At 30.6% G+C, this 19889-nt stretch overlaps 1 protein-coding gene across 1 annotated transcript in view; it reads right to left on the bottom strand.

Annotated features, from left to right (window-relative positions):
- Window positions 1-309: 309 nt before the first annotated feature.
- LOC107441869 (3-hydroxyanthranilate 3,4-dioxygenase) overlaps window positions 310-19889 on the bottom strand; it is a 44467-nt gene continuing 24887 nt past the window's right edge. Inside the window, exons 7-9 of the mRNA XM_016055263.5 lie at window positions 6560-6628; window positions 2856-2938; window positions 310-700 (exon numbers count right to left, since the gene is read on the bottom strand). Coding sequence (XP_015910749.3) covers window positions 634-700; window positions 2856-2938; window positions 6560-6628 — 219 coding nt within the window. The 3' untranslated portion in view covers window positions 310-633. The remainder of the gene's footprint in view (window positions 701-2855; window positions 2939-6559; window positions 6629-19889) is intronic.

The raw sequence follows: 19889 nt of genomic DNA, 5'->3' as shown, positions 1-19889 counted from the left end.
TAAGCAAAAGTTCAAAATGATTTTAAAAAAACATAACATTTAAGTCCAGTGAAACCTTTGATTTGAATATATTTCTCTTAATTTATGTAACGTAAAATTTGATTTACACACGTTTCACTGCAGCATTGAAATTGCATTTGAAACAAATTCACAGAATTTACCTCTATACTCAGTCATAAAATTCATTGTTTGTAACTACAATCACTACAATTCCTCACACAACTCATTTATTCGAAAATAAATTTCTAAAAATGCGTAAACAATTTATTCACTTTTGCAAATTATTTGCGTTTAACCAGTCATATCCGATAAACAAAAAGCTAGATTTATTTCAGTTATTCGTTCGTAATGCGAGAAAGAACATTTATTATTATTATCATTATTACAGTAAAAACAGTAGTATTTTAAATAATATAGAGTGACACATTCAATCAGAAATACAATAAAAAGAAACAACCCATGTTACTCATTTACTTCTGAAAGTATTTAGAGTAGTTTTCATTTACAACGTTCTGTTCTTTATCACTAAAAACAGATTTGTCCATAATATAATTTATGAAATATATGTTAAGTATTTTTTTACTCCTGCCAACCTTGTAAGGGTTCTTTAAAAAGATGGTATTTCTTTGATATTCATTCTGTAAAAGGATTCATGACAACAGAAAGAATACGGCATTTACTCTCAGCAGAGATCTCATATCTGTAAAAAAAAAAAAAAATCAATAGAAATTTTTAAAATTTAAGAAATACTTTATGAAAGGTTTACACAAATACTCAAAAATGATTTAGTATTTACGACGAACAAAACGAAATAATAAACTAAAACGTTGAAGGCATATAAAGTCATTTCAATATTGTAAAATAGTATTACCTTTAGTACCAACTACTAAGAAACAAAATGAATAAGTTATCATTCGTGCCAAGACAATTACAGAGAAATTGCAAGTAATCATTACTGTCCAGGCACAAAATGAAGAGAGGCATAATATTATCATTAATGCCAAGTCCCCGTTCATGCCAAGACATAGATTAGTGTACCAATACACATATGTCAATCTATCATTAGTGCCACGACACAAAATGGAGAGAGACATTACATTGCTGCCAAGACACAAAATGGAGAGAGACATTACATTGCTGCCAAGACACAAAATGGAGAGAGACTGCCAAGTCTCAAATGTCAAATCCCACTCGTGTCAAAACACATATTAAGGAGCAAGACACATACGCCGATGAGCCATTACATTATGACCACCCTCAATCTATAACGGTGGTTTCCAACTGGCGGCCCGGGGGCCGCATCCGGCCCGCGAAGCCTTTTTTTGTGCCCCGCAAACTAAAATGTATTACAGTTGTCATTTTTTGCGGACAATTTTCGTAAAAAATCTATATGGGTTTAAAATACTTTTCTTTCGTTTGAAAAACATAATTTCTTCGTTTCTGTGAAATTTAACATACCAACGGTGCAAAAAAAATTATTTCTCCGGTTTTGCATCCAAGAAAATATTTATTCAAATACAAAAATAATCGTGCATGTTGCTCTTTTTTTATTTAATTTTTTTGTATTTTGTGAATATAATTTAGCAGGTGTGTATCAAATTTTCTCGAAGAAATTCTCCGATTTAACTTTTTTAAACCACTTATTTTGGACGGAAATATTTACACACACATTTGTAAATTTTAAATGTAAATATTTTTTCTCTGATGGTTGCAGCAGACAAAACTCAATTTTGTCATTGAACATTTTGTGTGCTACAATAAGTTTTAATACCAACCTTTTTAAAGTTTTATATCTTAATTAGATATCTGTTGCACATTAATTGCTTAATACAGGGGTGCACATTAAAGTTATTGAAGCCCAAATTTTTTAATATGCAATTAAATATTTTTTAAAATCTACTTCTTATTTTAATTTGTAATCCAACACTTTTGTTTTCTACAACTTGGTAAAAATCTGACAGTAATATTTAATGTTCCTTCAAACATAAAAGAGTCCTACATGAAATTTTGATAAAGTTGCGGCCCGCCATTTGATTTGTGTTTTTAATTGTGGCCCCCGGCCTCCTGTAAGTTGGAAACCCCTGATCTATAACAATGGGCTCGACCAGGTTTTCATGGTTTCTCGCCCAGGAACAATGTTTTCATGGGGCACATTAGGACCCATAATTCTCATAGAACAATCCCTGACGTCTGTAAGCTACTTGAACATAGTTGCAGACCAGGTTCACCCATTCATGGCAACAGTTTTTCCTGCTGGGGATGGTGTTTACCAACAGGATAATGCACCATGTCCTTAGGGTCGAATCGTCGAGCAACATTCCAGTGACTTTCAAGTCATGTCTTGGCCCCCAAATTCACCTGACATTAATCCAATAGAGCATTTGTGGTCCTACTTGGAAAACCAAATTCGTGCTGCCACGCTACCCCCTCGCAATGTGAGAAAATTGCAGGACCAGTTGGTGAGCGCTTGGTACCAGATACCTCAGACTATTTATCAGCACCTTGTGGAATCAATGCCACTGCGGGTGCTAGCAGTTTTGAGGGCCAAAGGTCATGTTATTAGCAGGGTGGTCATAATGTAATGGCTCTTCGAAGTATATCAAGCTATCATTAATGCTAAAACACAGATTTTAAACTATCATTAGTGTAAAAACACAAACATCTTTTCCTCAATAATACCAAGAAAAAAATTCGTCATTCTATTTCTTGGCTGTGATTATGACAGTTGTTTGTAGAACCGAATTTTTTTTTTTCAAGTCTCATTTCTTTATGAATAATATTTAATCTTTAAAAATTAAATCAAATTTTTAGCATTAAATGGTTGATAAATTGCTAATATCTCGTAGCTTTCTTACTTTTCATCTGCAGGAATGAGCATTGTCTCACCAGATCGAAGCTCATAATTCTTCGACGCCATTCTGATTAACGAAGAACCTTCCTGAAATTAAAAATAAAATATTAAAAAAAATTAAATCATCGATCAGCATTTTATATCTACTAATATTATTAAGTAACTATTAATAATTTTAATTTTTCTTGTAATTATTCTTAACATACATATGGCATTGTCTTCCTTTATTATTTAATAATTAATAAAAAATGATATTATCAATTAGTATTGCAAGCTTATAGTTCTTATTCAGTAATGCAGAATCTTTTCTTTTTCGCTTTATTTAGTAACTATGAACATTTGAATTAACATTTACTATTATTTTTATTACATTGTAATTTTTCTCCTCGTGTAAAAGACTTCTTTTTATCCTTTTCTCATTTCAAGAGATATTAGGAAACATCAGTTATAGTAACATAATAGAAATTTTACAATTATGTATAAATGAACAATGCTAGCAAGGAAGCTCTGAAGACATGCAATTTATTCTTTATTAATAATGAGTTTTTTTTGTTATTGTTTTTTTTAAAGCGGGGATACAATAAACAGTCTTGTAATTGAATTGTTTCTCATATCTTAAGTGCTTAAAAGACAAGACCACATATATATACCTTTAACGTATAAAAGATTAGATTACTTATCCCTCATGTCCTGTAAGCGTTTAAAAAACAGAATCGTCTCCTTGACACGTGATAAAAACATCTCTTCTTTTCACCTTAACATGTAAAAGACGGAACCCTTTTTAACCTCATATATTTAACTTTTAAATGGAAGAACCACTTTGTCCTCCCATTTTTAGCAGTTGAAAAACTGATTTGTTCTTCCTGATAAATTTTTTTTTAAAAATACTACTGATTTTTCCTGACATCATTAATAATTTGAAAAACAAAATATTACTCATTAATGGTTATGCAATATTTTAACAAGTCCATTACGTTACGGATTTTAAGAATATAACGACGATTAATTTAAATGTATAGTTAAAAAAAATTTGCGCGTATGTAATCCATGAATTTAAAAAAAAATATATTTACAATTCAATTTAAAGGAAAAAAACATTTGCCAAAAATCTAGTGCATTTTTTTACCATGATTCATTCAATTTTTCTCATCAAACTAATACTTTTTTTAAATTAATTTAGAAATTTTCTTGTTACTCATTTATGCAATTTTGTATGCCAACCATTAATTCTTTCGGTAAATAATGGCAAAAAAAAAGTGCAACACACGGACTTATTCAAGATATTTCAAAAGGGGCTATTAAAGCCAAGATCTAAAGAGTTCAAGCTGCCTTGGTTAAAAGTTATAACTTACGTGATCGTGAAGCTTTATAAGCTCTTACACTATTCAAGATAAATCGCCAATTCCCCCCTTTTTTTACAGATATTTTATAAACTCAACACACGAACAGGTTTCTATTTCTCGAAACTGCGTATCTCTGTTCTAAATATCATCTGAAAACTCGATATTTCTTTCATATCACGCCTTCACAAAGTACACCGATAAACGTTATTTCCCTCCATATATATCTACTTAAAAGGAAGCTCCACCTACCACTCCAGCGGGGTAGGGTCTGATGACAAAACAAAAGGCAGAGAGGGATAAAGTAGCCGACGAAAATAAAATGTCGCCAAGGAAAGGAGACATCTAAAAAGGGAAAAATAAAAGAAGATGGAAGAAAAAAACAGGCGATGAAGGGAAATAAGTAGGGAAAAGGTAGATTAAGTCTCCTTGGAGAAAATGATTCGACAGTAAAGGGGACAGCTAGAGTCTTTGGAAATAATGAGGCACAAGTCACTGGGGAAAAGAAAATATTCCCTACTTTCTTCACAATTTTTTGACGTCTTTAGATAAAAAGTATAAAGTAAAATAATGCAGCGCGGAGGAAAGAGGGAAAAATACGAGACAAAAGAATGTTGTTGCTAATACAAAAGAGGGATTTTTTTTTTCTCTGAAAGAAAAAAAAAAAAAAAAAAAACTAGATTGAGCTAGGAATCATGGGAAAAAATTGAGTTGCTTTGTTAACTTTTTTAGTCTTCTCTATTATATCTCTGTACTCTCGGAGGAATAAAATCTAATCGGTTTGTGAATTATTCCGGATGTTTCAGGAAAAACCGGATAGAGTAGAACTCCCTTCGGATTATTAAATCGCTTTTATATTTTTTTGATAAAGATAAAAGGAAATTTCTAGCGAAGGTTTCAGCAATATAAACTAACAGCGCTATTTTTTACGTATAAAAACTATAACCAGTGCATAAAAAATTATACTGGTTATTAACATTTATCTTCCTCTTTTCATGTTAAATAAAGGAAATTTGTTTAAATTTTTGAAAATTGCCTTTGATTAAAATTCTAAAGAATAAAGTAAAGAATAAGAATAATATATATATATATAGCACAATAAAGACAAAAAGGATAAAAAAGAAACAAGAGAATAACTAAGAAAATTAAGAAAAAATAATAATAAGTTTTATTGACTGCACATGAGCTGCAAGTATATAGAACTCATAAAATAAGTTTAAAGTTAAGAATATATAGAGAAAACGTGGAGAAAAAAATATAATAAACATTAAAGAATAATGAAGAAAAATTATTAAAATAAATATTTAAGATATTTAAAAAAAATTATTATGAAAATAAATAAAAAAGCCGGAGAAAATTTTTTTGCTTAATATATATATATATATATATATATATATATATATATATATATATATATATATATATAGGGGTGGCAGTCCTAATCAGCTGTCCGCCTTTCTCCAAAACATTCATCAAAAGAGTATACTCTTTTCATTTAGAGAGGTACATTTTTCCATGCATCACTTGAAAGTACCGGATTTGACAGTACTATGAAAACATGCATGACGAAATTAGATCTAGACTCAACCTAAACACTGATTCCGATCGTAACTTTATCTAGACGGAGTTTAGAGTGGAGTCTAGATGCCTATTGCATCAGAAAAAAAGGATCTTCAACATGGTTCTAACCTCCCAGTCCGGTCCTGGGTGTAACACTTTGGATATCAATTGTGGAACAGTTACCAGAACTTTGCTTGTTGAACGAACCTTGCTATGAAGTGCAAAGCTTATTTTTTAACTAGCTGATCGTAACTTCATCTAGACGGAGTTTAGAGTGGAGTCTAGATGCCTATTTCATCAGAAAAAAAGGATCTTCAACGTGGTTCTAACCTCCCAGTCCGGTCCTGGGTGCAACACTTTGGATATCAATTGTGGAACAGTTATCAGAACTTTGCTTGTTGAACGAACCTTGCTATGAAGTGCAAAGCCTATTTTTTAAAACCCTGTGTTCGATGCGTATTTGTTGCTTTGTGCCTGTTAATTGTTGTGAACCATCATTCTTATAGGACAACTATCGGGAACTATTGCTAACCTTCGCGTGGAATAAGGCAGCCTGATAACTTAACAGTAAGAGCATGGAATTAGGTTTGGAATATTTTTGAGAAATGAAGTCCATATTTCAATCCTCCAAGAGATCCTGAAAGTAATAACTACCTTATTGAAGGATTTAGATGTCACAGAGTCTTCCCAATTTATTTCTGACTAATATGCCATTAAGCTGTGCAACCTGCCTAATTATAATGGGGACAGCTTTAACATTAACTACTTTAGTTTATTTTTGTTTTAACAAAAATTTATTTTAACTTACAATCTGCCATAAAAATGTTTCTGGAAGATCTGGATCTGGAGAGTGACATCCTTTTCCTAAAACATGGATCTGTAATAAAAAAAGTTTTTTTTTTTGTTAGCGAAATGAGATTATGCAAATCCTTCTAAGAACAATGAAAAATTTAAACTCCAAACTAAATACAGTTTTTTGTTCATTATTCAAACTTTTCTTGGATTACAAACTAGGAATTATAAACTTATAAATGTGTATGAAACCAATTAAATTTTGTTTTCTTTTCAACAGAATTTTCAATCTTGGTTCAAATTTAAAAGCCACATTATCAGACAAATAAAAAAAAAAAATATTTTTATAACTCGTCCGCGCAGTATCTGCTTCAATAATATATTTCCATACATTTTGCATCACAAATAATTGCAACTTGACTATTTTATGATTAAATAAAAAATTTCTAGTTTACACACAAATGCATAGGTATTAAAGATATCTATTTAAAACGCGTTGTATGGTGTAAAAATTTTTTGTGCAAGGTGGTTCATAAACTAACCAGAACAATTTAAAGCATACTACTTGTCTCTTCGGGCACACGCAGTAACAAAAAACAAAAAAGAGTTGGAAACACGCTATAAATATTGATACTGATATTGATACTTAATGAAAATTCAAAAACATTTTGCTGTTTGAACAATAAATCTTCACTTTACCATTATGCCAAAACTCAACTTGACAGTTGAGAGAATTGACACTTTAAAGCAGCATTCTGAGAGCACCACATATTCATGCACGAGTGTTCTGCTCAACACAGTTACAACTAACAACAGGACAAATTCGGTTCTCTAGAAAATTTGAGCAGAGCACGCGTATGTAAACGTCCTAGATCTGTCTAATATTTGTTGGCACATGCGCATTCAACAATTTTCTTCACGTCACCACGACTCAACTTGATTACAGAGAATTTTAGAACTTTTGCGTAGCATCCTGTCTATTCACATACGTCTGTTCTGTGAAGCACAGGTACTAAAGAAGGAAAAAAAGTTAAGTTCTTCACAAAAATTGCCTCGAAAATGAGAACATGAACCTGCAAAAACAACATGACTGCTACGTATTAGGCTTTTTTAATACCTTAGAATGGATTGTTACGAAAGTAAAATTTTATGTAAATATCCTTGTTGTTGTTGACGTATGCCTGTTTAGGCAGAGGGGGTACGATTGTTCTTGTTTTCCAGTGGCGCCATCTATGACCAAGAATTCGACTTCTGCCACACCATACGTCGCACCGGTTATAGAGCGGACCCATTCATTCATCCACAGATCGTAATTTTGACGACCTGAATCAGAGAACGATCGATCTCCAATCCAGTAACCCCAGAGGTTTTGATTTGTTATGGGAACATAGAGGACTTTTGCGACTCGACAGATTTAACGTGCATCAGTCACTTTACTACACGGGGAGTCTTCGGCCTGCGGGGTTCGAATCCACGAACTCTCGGACATGGGCCCAGCACCCGACCGACCAGACTGTCCTGGTCCGTAAATATCATTTAATGAAGGAATTAGAATTCACAAAATTCAAAAATAAATATGTAATTGTTAATTTACGATGAATAAAAGCTGATGTAATCTGGTAGGTACTTCATATAATTGCTTCAGACTAATAACTTAAAAACTCTTTAAGAATGCTAAAATTTAATGTGCATAAATATTTCCAGTTCGGAAACAAACATAAGAGTTCTGAGCATTTTTGCTAAATTATCCTGCGAATGTGTTATAGCATGTACAACAGCGGTTACCTATGAATAAACTACCATATGCGTCTGATAGGTTAATAAAAAAAAGTAGAAGAAATATTATATTGCTAGTATATTCACTTGAAACTAACTTCTGACAAATTACCTTTCTTACTTAAACCTTTCTTATAATTACCTTTCTTATAAAAACAATAAATTTATGGCAATAAATTTACTGCTAAACATGTAACCAACAAATTCGCAGGAGGAAAACTTTTTTTGAGACAATCACAGACTTGGTGTTTAGCCTTAATTATCTATCTAATAAATTTATTTAACTAATATTCTGAATGAAGAATTTAGATTTTAAGATGTAATGAAGATACTTTTTTTTTCTTTATTTGTAGACATACAAAAGCAACTTTATTTTTCCTTATATACACAAGCATGTGAAAATTTATGTAAAAACTAAAATTAAATTTAATAAAACACTTTTCTTCAGGGAATATAATAGAATTTAAGATTTTTTTTTAAACAAAGGAAGGTAAAGTAAATTCCTAATCCAATCTGTTTTTACACTGAAGTTAAAAACTATTTCGCAAGAAATTGCAAAATCCTAGACAACGTATATTTTCTTTTATGTGTAAAATCCTTTGTTGCGCGCAGTCTTTTTAAATTTTAAAGCATCGATAAATATATAACCAGCGTTCAACTTCAAACACTTAACAGTTTTTCCCTCGAGGAAACCGATCCTTTTATTTCAAATTCATTAATTTAAAGGAAGAAAAGATTTTTTTTTTTTTTTTTTAAAGCGAGGATACTTCTTCTCTAAACTTCATCAAAATTCCCTTTGTTCTTCGTCTACTCAAATGTCTTCACTCAACTGTGTTGAAACATAAATTGAAAAAAAGTAACCGTTTAAAATTGTTCTTTTTTGCATTTTCAACCCAACTCCTAATAAAAGATTTGTAATCGAATCTTGTGTTTGCTTTTTACTCTTCGTAATAGGATTTTTGATAAACAATTGCTTTCCTTTTTCTTTTCGTTTTTTAAAAAAAAGATAGAATCAAACCTCTCTGAGAAATTGGCAGTTATTTTTATTGAGTTCCGATTTGAATAGTAATTTTTCCCCTCTTTTTTCCCCCTGAGGAATTAAGAAAGTAGGGATATCTCATCGCGTAGAATCTATTACCTCTATCGGATATCGATAATGGCAATTATCTGAAAGGGGAAATCCATCTTTATTTTAGATCCGATATTTATATTATTTCTGTTGGCAACACAAACGGCAGTGCAAACAGATGAGATTTCAGTGTTTATCTGGAACAATGTTTGCGTTGATGTACGCATAAGCGAGCTTGTTTTTCTCATTTATATGAAAGGGTGGATTTTGTTCAAGTAATTATTGATATTAAATTTAGAAAAGAGCACCCCGCTTCGTTTCTTATTTCATTTCTAATTCATTTCTGATAAAGTAAACAACTCGATACAACGGGCTCATCGAAATAAGATTAAAATATTTGGAACAATCACTCAACATTGAACAATCCAGTGGAATAAAGGTATGCGACTGCGACGTTTCTCTTTTTTTTTATTTATTTATTTAATTTTTTATGAAAGTGAAATATTGGCCTACGAAATCGTTTTTCAATTAGGAGTTACGCTGAATTTTTGTTTAAATTTTTTTATTCGATCGGGCAGTTCACTGAAAAATGAGCGGAAAGTTTTGATGAACAAAATAGAAAATTTTCTTTTAAAGGTAATGTAAATTGTAAAATAAATCAGGAAAATAAAGTCGATCGAAAAAACAGTAGTGAACTACTTTTAACTGGACATAAAAATTTAAAAACTAAGGTACTATTTTAAGTTTAATTTAATTCTAACAGCTTTTATTATTGCGGAGAGCTGTGAAATATAAACGCAAAGTTTTGATGAATAAAGTTAAATAACATTTTAAATAATTAAGTGCAACGTGAGATAAATCAGTAAAAAGCTCAAGTTGCAGTAAGAAGAACATTTTGAATTACTTGCAATTAAATTTAAAGATACGACAACTAAATTCTAACAATGAAAATATCATGACATTTCTTTTTCCAAATTTCCAAAATATTTTACTGGGAGATACTTTGAAAAATTAGCGTAAAATTGAAAAGAAAAAAAAAACTAGAGTTGATTTACAAAAATAAAACCAATAGTGAATTTAATTAGTAAAAAAAAGTCAACTGAATGTATATTATAAAGTTCAAAATTTATAGAAAACATGGAAAAAATTACAGAATTTTTTTTTTTAAAAAAAAGAAAGAAAAAATTAAAAAAAAAGATCAAAAAAAAAAAATATAATCTCCGCATCAGCTCACACGATTAATTCATTAGAAAAGAGTGCTTTCTAATTCTGTATCAGTCTTTCTAATATTGTATCAATCTTTCCAATACCCATCGGTCAGCAACAGGGACGCATATTTCCTCTACGGGGGGAAGAGTAAAGGATGATTTGGTATTAGCTTTCATCTTGTATATGTTAAAGCTCGCTTGGAATGACTTTCCTTTTCTTTTTTTTTAGAATTCAGACTCAAAACTGCTTTATTAATTGCAAATTTAATTTCACAAACATGAAGTGAAAAATTATAATCTTAGAAGGGCTGTGTCACTTTGCTTATAAAATGTGAGGGGGCTATAATAACCCCTCTGCACCCCTATTCCGCGGTCCCTGATGCAATCTCTGTTTTCTTCAATTGAAAACAAACATTCATAAGAAAACAAACACTGTTAATAAGGCTATAAATCTACCATCGGAGTGCAAGTTGGCAACGGGTCCAATAAGGAGTGATTAAGAAACAGAAGGCTAAAATAAATAATTGAATAAATTTGAGGAACAAAAAAAAAAAAAGAATTTTTCGACTTGTGGTCAACATTTCCAAACAGGGGATTCGAGAATGGGGTGTTTCGTGTTGGGTAAGCGTCAGTGGTGAGTACGGGGGTTAGAAATATAGTCAACCGAAAATTTAAAAAAAATATTCTAAACTTACTAGACCTATAGATTAAACAGCTAAATCAAAAACTTGACTTAGGTTTTTTTAATTTATTTTATTAGGAATAATTTTAAAAAAAAATTATAGTAATGTTTCGCTGAATAAAAATTAGCAAAGCATATTTTTCTGTGTAATGATGTGATGGCTGTCTTCTCCTACGATTTAGGAACGAAACATGTGACTACTTTTTTTTCCCTTTCCTCCTGACGTGGATACGTACCTAGGTTTGCAAGACCCTTACCCGTATAGTCCACGTCTGGCTACCACTCCAGCTCACCACAACCCGGTGAGCTAGCCTGATCAGTGGGAATTGATTATAAAAAATTGCATATTACATAATACATATAAAAGTTTTTACAATAAAATTTAGTAAACAACATTGAAAGTCTTGCAGAAGACAATGAAGTGCAACACATTTGTTTAAAAGAAAAAACAATGAATGAAACAATAAATGCAGTAAAAAGAACATGAGCAATAAAAAAAAAAACGAATTTCGTTATATACCTAAAAATTTAAAAAGAGAAATAAAAAGAATAAAGAAAGTGTACATAAAGGAAATGTATCATGTAAGACAAAAGGAATATTTTAAATATAGGAATATATATATTTTTTTATATAAAACAAAGTTTTTTTTCTTCTTTTTTTTTCAGTATGCAGTCTATAATCTTAATAAGGTTAACATTAAAATTTTATTAATTTATCGTCAATGGATAAAAAAATGCATATTGTTTTTAAGTTTAGTACTGAGCGTTCTGTCAGTTGGAAAGTTTTTCTGCCATTTGTATAGGTTAGATTGATTCGGGGGACGGGTATGCCAAGAGGCAGTGTAAATACATTCAGTAAGATAGTGCTCTGGACTGCCCAGTTGGCAGCATGTACATTGATCAGTGTCAGTTATATTTAAGAATTTGAAATATGTAGGGAAGGGACCATGTCCAGTAAGGAACCATATTTCTTGCTTTGAAGGTATGGATTAAAAGTAGTTTATTTTGGGAATAATGTCATAAAGTCTTCGGCCTTTGTCGATGTTATCCCAATATATTTGCCAGCCTTTACGGATTGAAGTTTTGAGTTGTTTCCTGAGAAAAGAAATAGAATACTGTTCGATCACCACGAGAAGAACTCTTTGCACCGAGAGTAAATAGAGAAGGAAAAGCTGACTGGAGAACATAACTAAATTTGGTAAGCCAATGGCGAATTAGCGTTTTCCATAAAGCTAAAATACAATGGAATAACTTGTTTTCATAGTGGTCATTTACAAAATGTCTATTGTTTCGATAATCTTTTCGTGAAAATAGGGTGACTATCTTTCGATAAGGCTATTTTAATTAGGCAACCTCAAAATTTGCTTGATTACACTAGTCGGCAATTTACCCCAGTTGATCGAAACGTTTTAACTATTAGGGGGATAATGATTGAAAGTTCTTGAGAAATTATTTTCTTTCACAATTTCTTGCATAAGATAATATTCACACTCGCAACATAAGAATACTTAGTGAATATTGATGAACTAAGAAACTACCACGAAAGGATACAATAAATTCAACTACATTATCTTTTGAATTAGTTTTGCAACTTAACTGAATGAATTTTGTTCGTTGTTGTTTTGTTTTATTGTTTTCGTTTGTTGGGAATAGAGCAGTGTTTCCCAAACTTGGAACTTTTGTGTACTCTTTTTAAATTTTTCGGAATGCTGGGTACCATTAATTTAAAAATTAATGTAATTTTTACAATAAAAAAATTGCACAAGAGTTAAAAATCACAACTGGCTGTTGACACCGCTAATTATTAACTGTTAACTCTGCAAAAAATAGCCAATAGAAAAATACGTAATCGAAAATTTTCATGGCTAGCTTTTTTTTTCTTTTTTTTTTAATTGAAATTTTTGTTTGTTGTAAGATATTTTGCTTAAGAACACGTACCCCTGCTAAACTGTTCCCGTACCCCTGGGGGTACGCGTACCACACTTTGGGAAGCACTGGAATAGAGGAATCAAAATGTAATTCATAAATAGCATCGAGTAACAAATTTTTTCTTGTTTGACGTTGAATGAGATTTGTGAAGAAATTTTATGGAAATCGGGAATTTTGAAGAAATCGGGTTCTCACTTCATGCAAGAGTTTTTCGCAATTTTTTTTTTTTTTTTGAATGACCATATTATATTTTTAATCAATATTTTGTCGAGATGTACAAGTTTAAAAACAAACGTTATGTGTAGCAGGGGGTTGCGTTAATGTTGCGACAAACTTTTAGCAGAGTTAGGGCACATCATCGAGAATATAATTTCATTGGGGACTGTGGCTTGACACGTCACCATACGCCGCTAGGGCCACCTCTCTATTATGAACTATTTCTGAACATTTCGTAATTGGGAAGAGTTCTTAGCCGCTTACTATAACATTTCAGGACATAGGTTCCTATATAATTTTAATATAGGTAATGTACCCTAACTCCCCTAAAATATTACCGTAACGCCAACACGACCCCTCGTTGCATGCAACGTTTATACATTTCGACAAAAAAAAACTAAGAATGCAAATTTTTAAGAAAAATATGATTGTACGTATCTAAATTCAGAGTCTCCATACCTAAACTATGCAAGATTAAATATTTGTTGAAATGTAATAAAAAAATTGCTCACCCGTAAACATTCATGTGGGTATAACTTTTTTATAATTTTATAATTTTCCAACGAGCTACAAATGAAATAATTGTTATAATATTCTTTCAGGTACTTTGTTCTATTTGATTATAAAATAATCTACCGAAATAAATTTCGAAAAACCAAAGATTTATTTTTCTATTCGAACTTAACTTTTTAAAAACCAAGTGTCTGATTCATTCTCAAACTCCAACTTTTAGCTAAATTTTTCTCAACTCCGAAAATCCACAGCCCTATGTACTGCAATTACTTGAAATATGAAATCAAAAAACAGAGCAAACATCAAAAATAATCAATTCAAAATGCAGTCATACCTTACAACGTTTAAAAGACGCCAAAATGTCAAAACCAAAATGGAAAAAAAAAATCCGTTTTATTCAAATAGCATTGAATGAAAATTAGTTGCACTCACAATTACGGAAATAATGGGAAAATATGTAATCTTACTGTCATTCCACAAAATTGTTTCTCGTGTAAGAAAAAGAATCAGCTTGTTTAAGTTAAATGTTGCTACTTATTTGACGTTAACGATCAGTTTTCCAACAAATCGCTGTTCCATTTTTTCCCTTTTATATAATTGAAAAAAAGGAAGTATTAAAGTAATAAAGCCAAAAGGAAACCATAGTATTCTCTTAATTATTTTTATCCAGTGATTTCACAGAAATGGTAAATATGAACAAGTGTCCATATAGAATTATCCAGCAATATCCATTCTTTGAAACAAAATGTCATTTTATCCGAAATTGGAGTTATGCGTAACAATGGTGTATAATAAAATATTTTTTTTAAAAATTGCAGTGAAAAAATTAAGCATAAAAAATTCAAAATAAAAAGTAATATTTTTAAAAACCACGTTTTTGTTGTGGAGAATAACAATTAAAAAAAATTTGAAAAACGAAAAACGTGGGGCGCATGAAATACATAACAGTAATGTTATATTAATGTGTGTATGTGTGCTCTTGAGAATATTTTTATGTATATCTGTAATTGTAATTGCATCTGAATGTGGATGTGAAATATGGTTGTGGATATGCGTATGTATGTGGATGTATATGTGGCTGTGCATGTGTATGAGTTAGAAAATGTGTATATGTATGCGTATATGATGTACTGTTATGTATTTCATTCGCCCCCCGTTTTTCGTTTTTCAATTTTTTTTTAATTATTACTCTCCACTACAAAAACGTGGTTTTTAAAAATATTACTTTTTATTTTGAATTTTTTTATTTTAAATTATGATTTTTTTAATTTTTATTTTATATTTTTTAAAAATTATTGCTTTTTAATTATTAATCTTCACTACAAAAAACGCGATTTTTAAAAAATATATATTTTTATTTAGATTATTTTTCTTAGTCAAGAGTAGTCAAGACTACTACAAGACCACTACTAAAATAATAGAACTTTCATTTTAAATTAGGGATACAAAAATCTTTATAAAAAAACAATACCTTTACGACTTTCATTAGTTTTATGCTGATGGCAACCCAAACGATCTGGAAATGAATGAGGAAAAACTGGATCCTACCACGTGATTTTTCAGCCAATAAAAATACTCCGACAATAAAAATCTTTTCACCTGACATGTAATACTAATTTGAAATAATGGAATCAACAACAAAAGACAATCTCGAAAAAAAAACTTTTTTCAAATTTTAATTTTATTTTACTTCGTATGTCTTTTTTCTCTTCATTTTCATGCATTGTCATCCAATTCTGAACTATGTGCCAAATTTGAAGTTTGTAGCTAGTCGGGAAGTTAGTTTAAAATCGATTACAAAATTCCACCCGGACAGACATACACGAAGGCAAGTTTATATAAACGTGGTAACAAGTTTATATAAACGTGGTAATAAAAAGGAAAGTAAATAAAAAAAATATTTAATGCCACAAGCTGCATATTTCTCATGAAAACAAATGTAAAATGTTTTATTTTTTAAACCATAGCTGTTTAATTACACAGCGTTATCCGGAACTCGAATATCCTGAATTTTAACAATTTATAGTAATAGCAATGTATAACAGTAGAAATGTATAACTATAGCAATATCAAACCCATGATTTAAAGTGTCATACTCTGCAATAGGAAACTCCCCATTGTACGCTAGCTGCTTGTAAATGTTTGAACAAATTTTATTTTATATTTTTCTAAATTATATTAATTTTGTGTTTCCAATATACTAAAAGGAATTTTTTTAAAAAAGGCTCAGGAAGAGTTGTTTTATAGCAATTTAATGATTTGTTAGCTAACTTGCCAAACTCGTCAAATAAATCGACAAGTAATTAAATTAAGACAAAGCAACTTTTTTCTGCGCCTATTTGAATGCAGTTTATGACTATATCTATTTATAAACATAAAATTAAAACAACCAAAGTATCGGCCCATTGCACACGAGCAGCCAGTTTATAATGGAGAAAGTGCCCTTAATGGTGATGGTTATAAGTTGATGTGCAATTTACTATAGTTATGTGTATGATCTTATCTGCAAATTTGAGCTAGGAATTCAGAAACATGGCACAATTATAAACAAACACAAAAAATTAAATAAATAGGTAAATCGGAGCACGTTAAAACGGAGTGAATGTGGAATATCTGTTAACAGTTTAACTCGTTATTTTAAATATGTTTACCTATGCATTTTCTTTTCTAATGAAGTCGAAGGTTCTGTTTTTCTTCTCTTCTTCTCATTGGCACGACAGCCCAGGATGGACCTTGGCCTTCTCAACAAGCTTATGTCAAGACATTCTTCCCTTAGCCATGGTTCTCCAGTTTATTATCTTTAAAAATTGTGGGTCCTTTTCAAGGCAGTCTAAAAATCTTAGGTTTGGCCGTCCTCTTTTTCTTGTACCTGTTGGCCTGGTACTGAAAACTTTTTTATTTGTCCTGCTATCCTCCATTCTTATGATGTGGCCTGCCCATTTAATCCTTTGAATTTTGATAAATTTAATGACATCAGGTTCTCTATATGCTTTGTAAAGTTCCGTGTTTGATCTTCTAAACCAGGTACCGTTTTTACATATTCCGCCAAAAATGCTTCGCAGTATCTTTCTCTCAAATCTAGCTATCATATTTTCATCTCTACGTGTCATTGTCCAGGTCTCACATGCTTATTTAAGCATTGATCGGATAAGACATTTATAGAGCAACACTTTTGTTTTTCTTTTTATTAAGCTTGACTTAAGATATTTTCTTAGACCATAAAAACACTTATTGGCCATCGTGATTATCGTGTGTATTTCTTGTGTAGTGTCGCTTTTGTTGTTAATCTTAGACCCCAAATAGGTGAAGCTATCAACGGCTACGAATTTGTATGCTCCAATTTCAAACTGTGTTTCTTCATAGCCAGCTTTTGTGCAGGGCATATATTTAGTTTTATTTTCATTGATTCTTTATCCCATCTTAATGGCTTCCTTCTCCAGACATAAAAAGGATTGTGTTAGAGGTTCCGTTTTTTCCAAGGCCATATAAAAATAGCCATCTTAATGGGCGACTTAAATGGACGATTTAAACTGTTTGAACAGTAATTCCGTTAATCCCTAACAAAGTCAAATTAGGAAACTTCATAAAGCCGCATTGAAAAGTGTTCCGTAAGCACCACTTTTGATACACATTTTTAGAATCGTTGTAAAGAGTTATGGAGTAGATATTTTATTTTATAACCGTCGTTGAACAGCTGACCTAGTTTTGAGTTTACGACTACTAATATTCATCTCCGTAGCCTTGTAATTTTGATCCCAATCCAGAAGACAAGAGAACTTTTGGATCAAGTATAGGAAGAAATTGGCCAGAAGAAATTTGATGAAACTCACTCACACAAAAGATGCTTAGAACTATTTTTCCAGTAAAGATCAGACATTTTATATAATTTAGAACCATATCAGATTTCGGAACTAGAAATGCAAAACTGGATTTTGGAAATGCAAAAAAATGTTTCAGAGAAATAAAAAAATAAAATAGTAATATGAAGAAAATTATTTTTCCCTTTTACAAATAAATAAATGAATACATAAATAATAATTATTTAAACAACCGATTTTTTTATGATTTTTTTCGGAAAATATGAATTTGGAAACGAGGGAATAGATCAGGTGCCTAACGGTTTTGTTTTATACATGTTGCGCTGTATTTTAATGATATTTGTACACATTTTCCAAACTACACTATAACGAATTGCAAATAAAATATCATTTTTTAAAAAAAATACATACTTTTTAATTGTATTTTTGTTATTTCTTGTATTGTATTAAAGCAAAATACTTCCTAGCATTTTCTCCTGAGACCAAGCGTCTAATATATTAGATAAAAATTTGACATAATTTTGTAACTTAAAAAACTGCCAATAACATTTTTTTCTATTCGTATGCTTTTAGAAAGCGAATCTCTATATAAAAAATATAATTGGATTTAGCTTCATTGGTCTGTATATTTATTTACAGGAGAAAATAAAGAGAAAGGTGAAAAAATTTGATTCCTGTATCAGACAGTTTCGTAACAGATACATATCTCATTATTTGAGTTAAATAGACTTTTTTCATGACCAAAATGTAAAGAAATACACTTAAAAAAGTATTCCATAATGCATAAAAAAAAATGCTAAACATTAAAAGTTTTATTATTTTGCTGCTTAAAGATGATCAAAAAATAATAATCAAGTTCAATAAATTGAAATTTATTTAATTTTTTAAGGCATTTATGAGTTTACTTAATTCTAAGCTACACTGTTACAATTTTTCTTCGAAAATTATGGTTAAATAACCGGTAGCAGTAAGTCCATTCACCATAAAGTTTACGGTAAAGAATATTTTTTACATTCACGGTTTTGAATCCGTTTACAACTAGTATGGTTGAAAAACTCTATACTTTTGCATTCATGGTTAAGAAATCATGAATGTACAATTATACGATTTTTGCAACCATTTCTAACTTACATGGTTTCAAAATCATAAAAAAGAAATTTAACTGTACATAGGAGGTAGGAGTTTGGTTATGCAATGGGCATTTTAGTTAAGTTGTGTTTTATCCAATGAATATAGAATGTGGTTTCATTAGTTTATCTGGTATTTATTAGTTATTTGGTAGTATTCATTACTTACATTAGTTATTTCACTTATAGTAAGAGATGGAAAATATTTGACTTCTTGTGTTACGCAGCTTTATGGTGCAGACATCCATGTGTGAGTGAGATAGTCCAGGGTCACACATTGGCGAGTGAAGGACACTGGAAACTCTTCATGAGTTAAAGAAGAAATATTGTGGTGTCAACGCTGGGATTTGAATCCCCGTTCTGTCGGTCATGAGAGTGGTGACAGATTAGCCTTCTCAGCTATAATACGTATGCAGCTGCAAAGAGCTAAGTGGTTTCATTAGGTGGTTCTATTTAGTGCGATAAAATTCTGGTTGTTTGACTGTATTATTTAAAAGCAGTTAATAAACGATTTTTATCACAATTAACAGCTGGAATACGTCTTATTCATGGTTATTTTACTGTTTTTTTAAATAAGTTAAAATAAATGAATTGTTATTCAATCATTTTTTCCGAAAAAATTCTATCAGTTTACACATTTCAAAATAAAAATCAATTTTTTTGTCATTATTTAGTGGATAAACATATATGAATTAACAAGGGGTCGTGAGAGGGAAAAATAAAATTCGAATTCCTAAAGCAAATTTTTTAATAAATATTTCTTATTCCTTTCATAACAAGACATGCTGAATTTTCTTATTTATTTTTTATTTCAATAATATGAAAACTTACTTGATCTAATCCTTCTTTTACCTAATATTCCCTTACAATCGATAAAGTCGTTACGATTAATCGAAAAGCTGAAGTACTATCATTTCTTTATCCGAGTGGCAATTTATCTTAATAATTACATTCTAAATTTTGTTAAAAGACGTAGAACAAGTCATTACAGTTTTGATTGTAACTATA

Source organism: Parasteatoda tepidariorum, chromosome 8 (genome assembly GCF_982258835.1).
Source record: "Parasteatoda tepidariorum strain Cologne lab strain chromosome 8, Ptep-v5.0, whole genome shotgun sequence".
NCBI lineage: Eukaryota > Metazoa > Arthropoda > Arachnida > Araneae > Theridiidae > Parasteatoda > Parasteatoda tepidariorum.
Note: the sequence above shows the minus strand (reverse complement) of the source record. Positions and strands in the feature narration are given on the sequence as shown.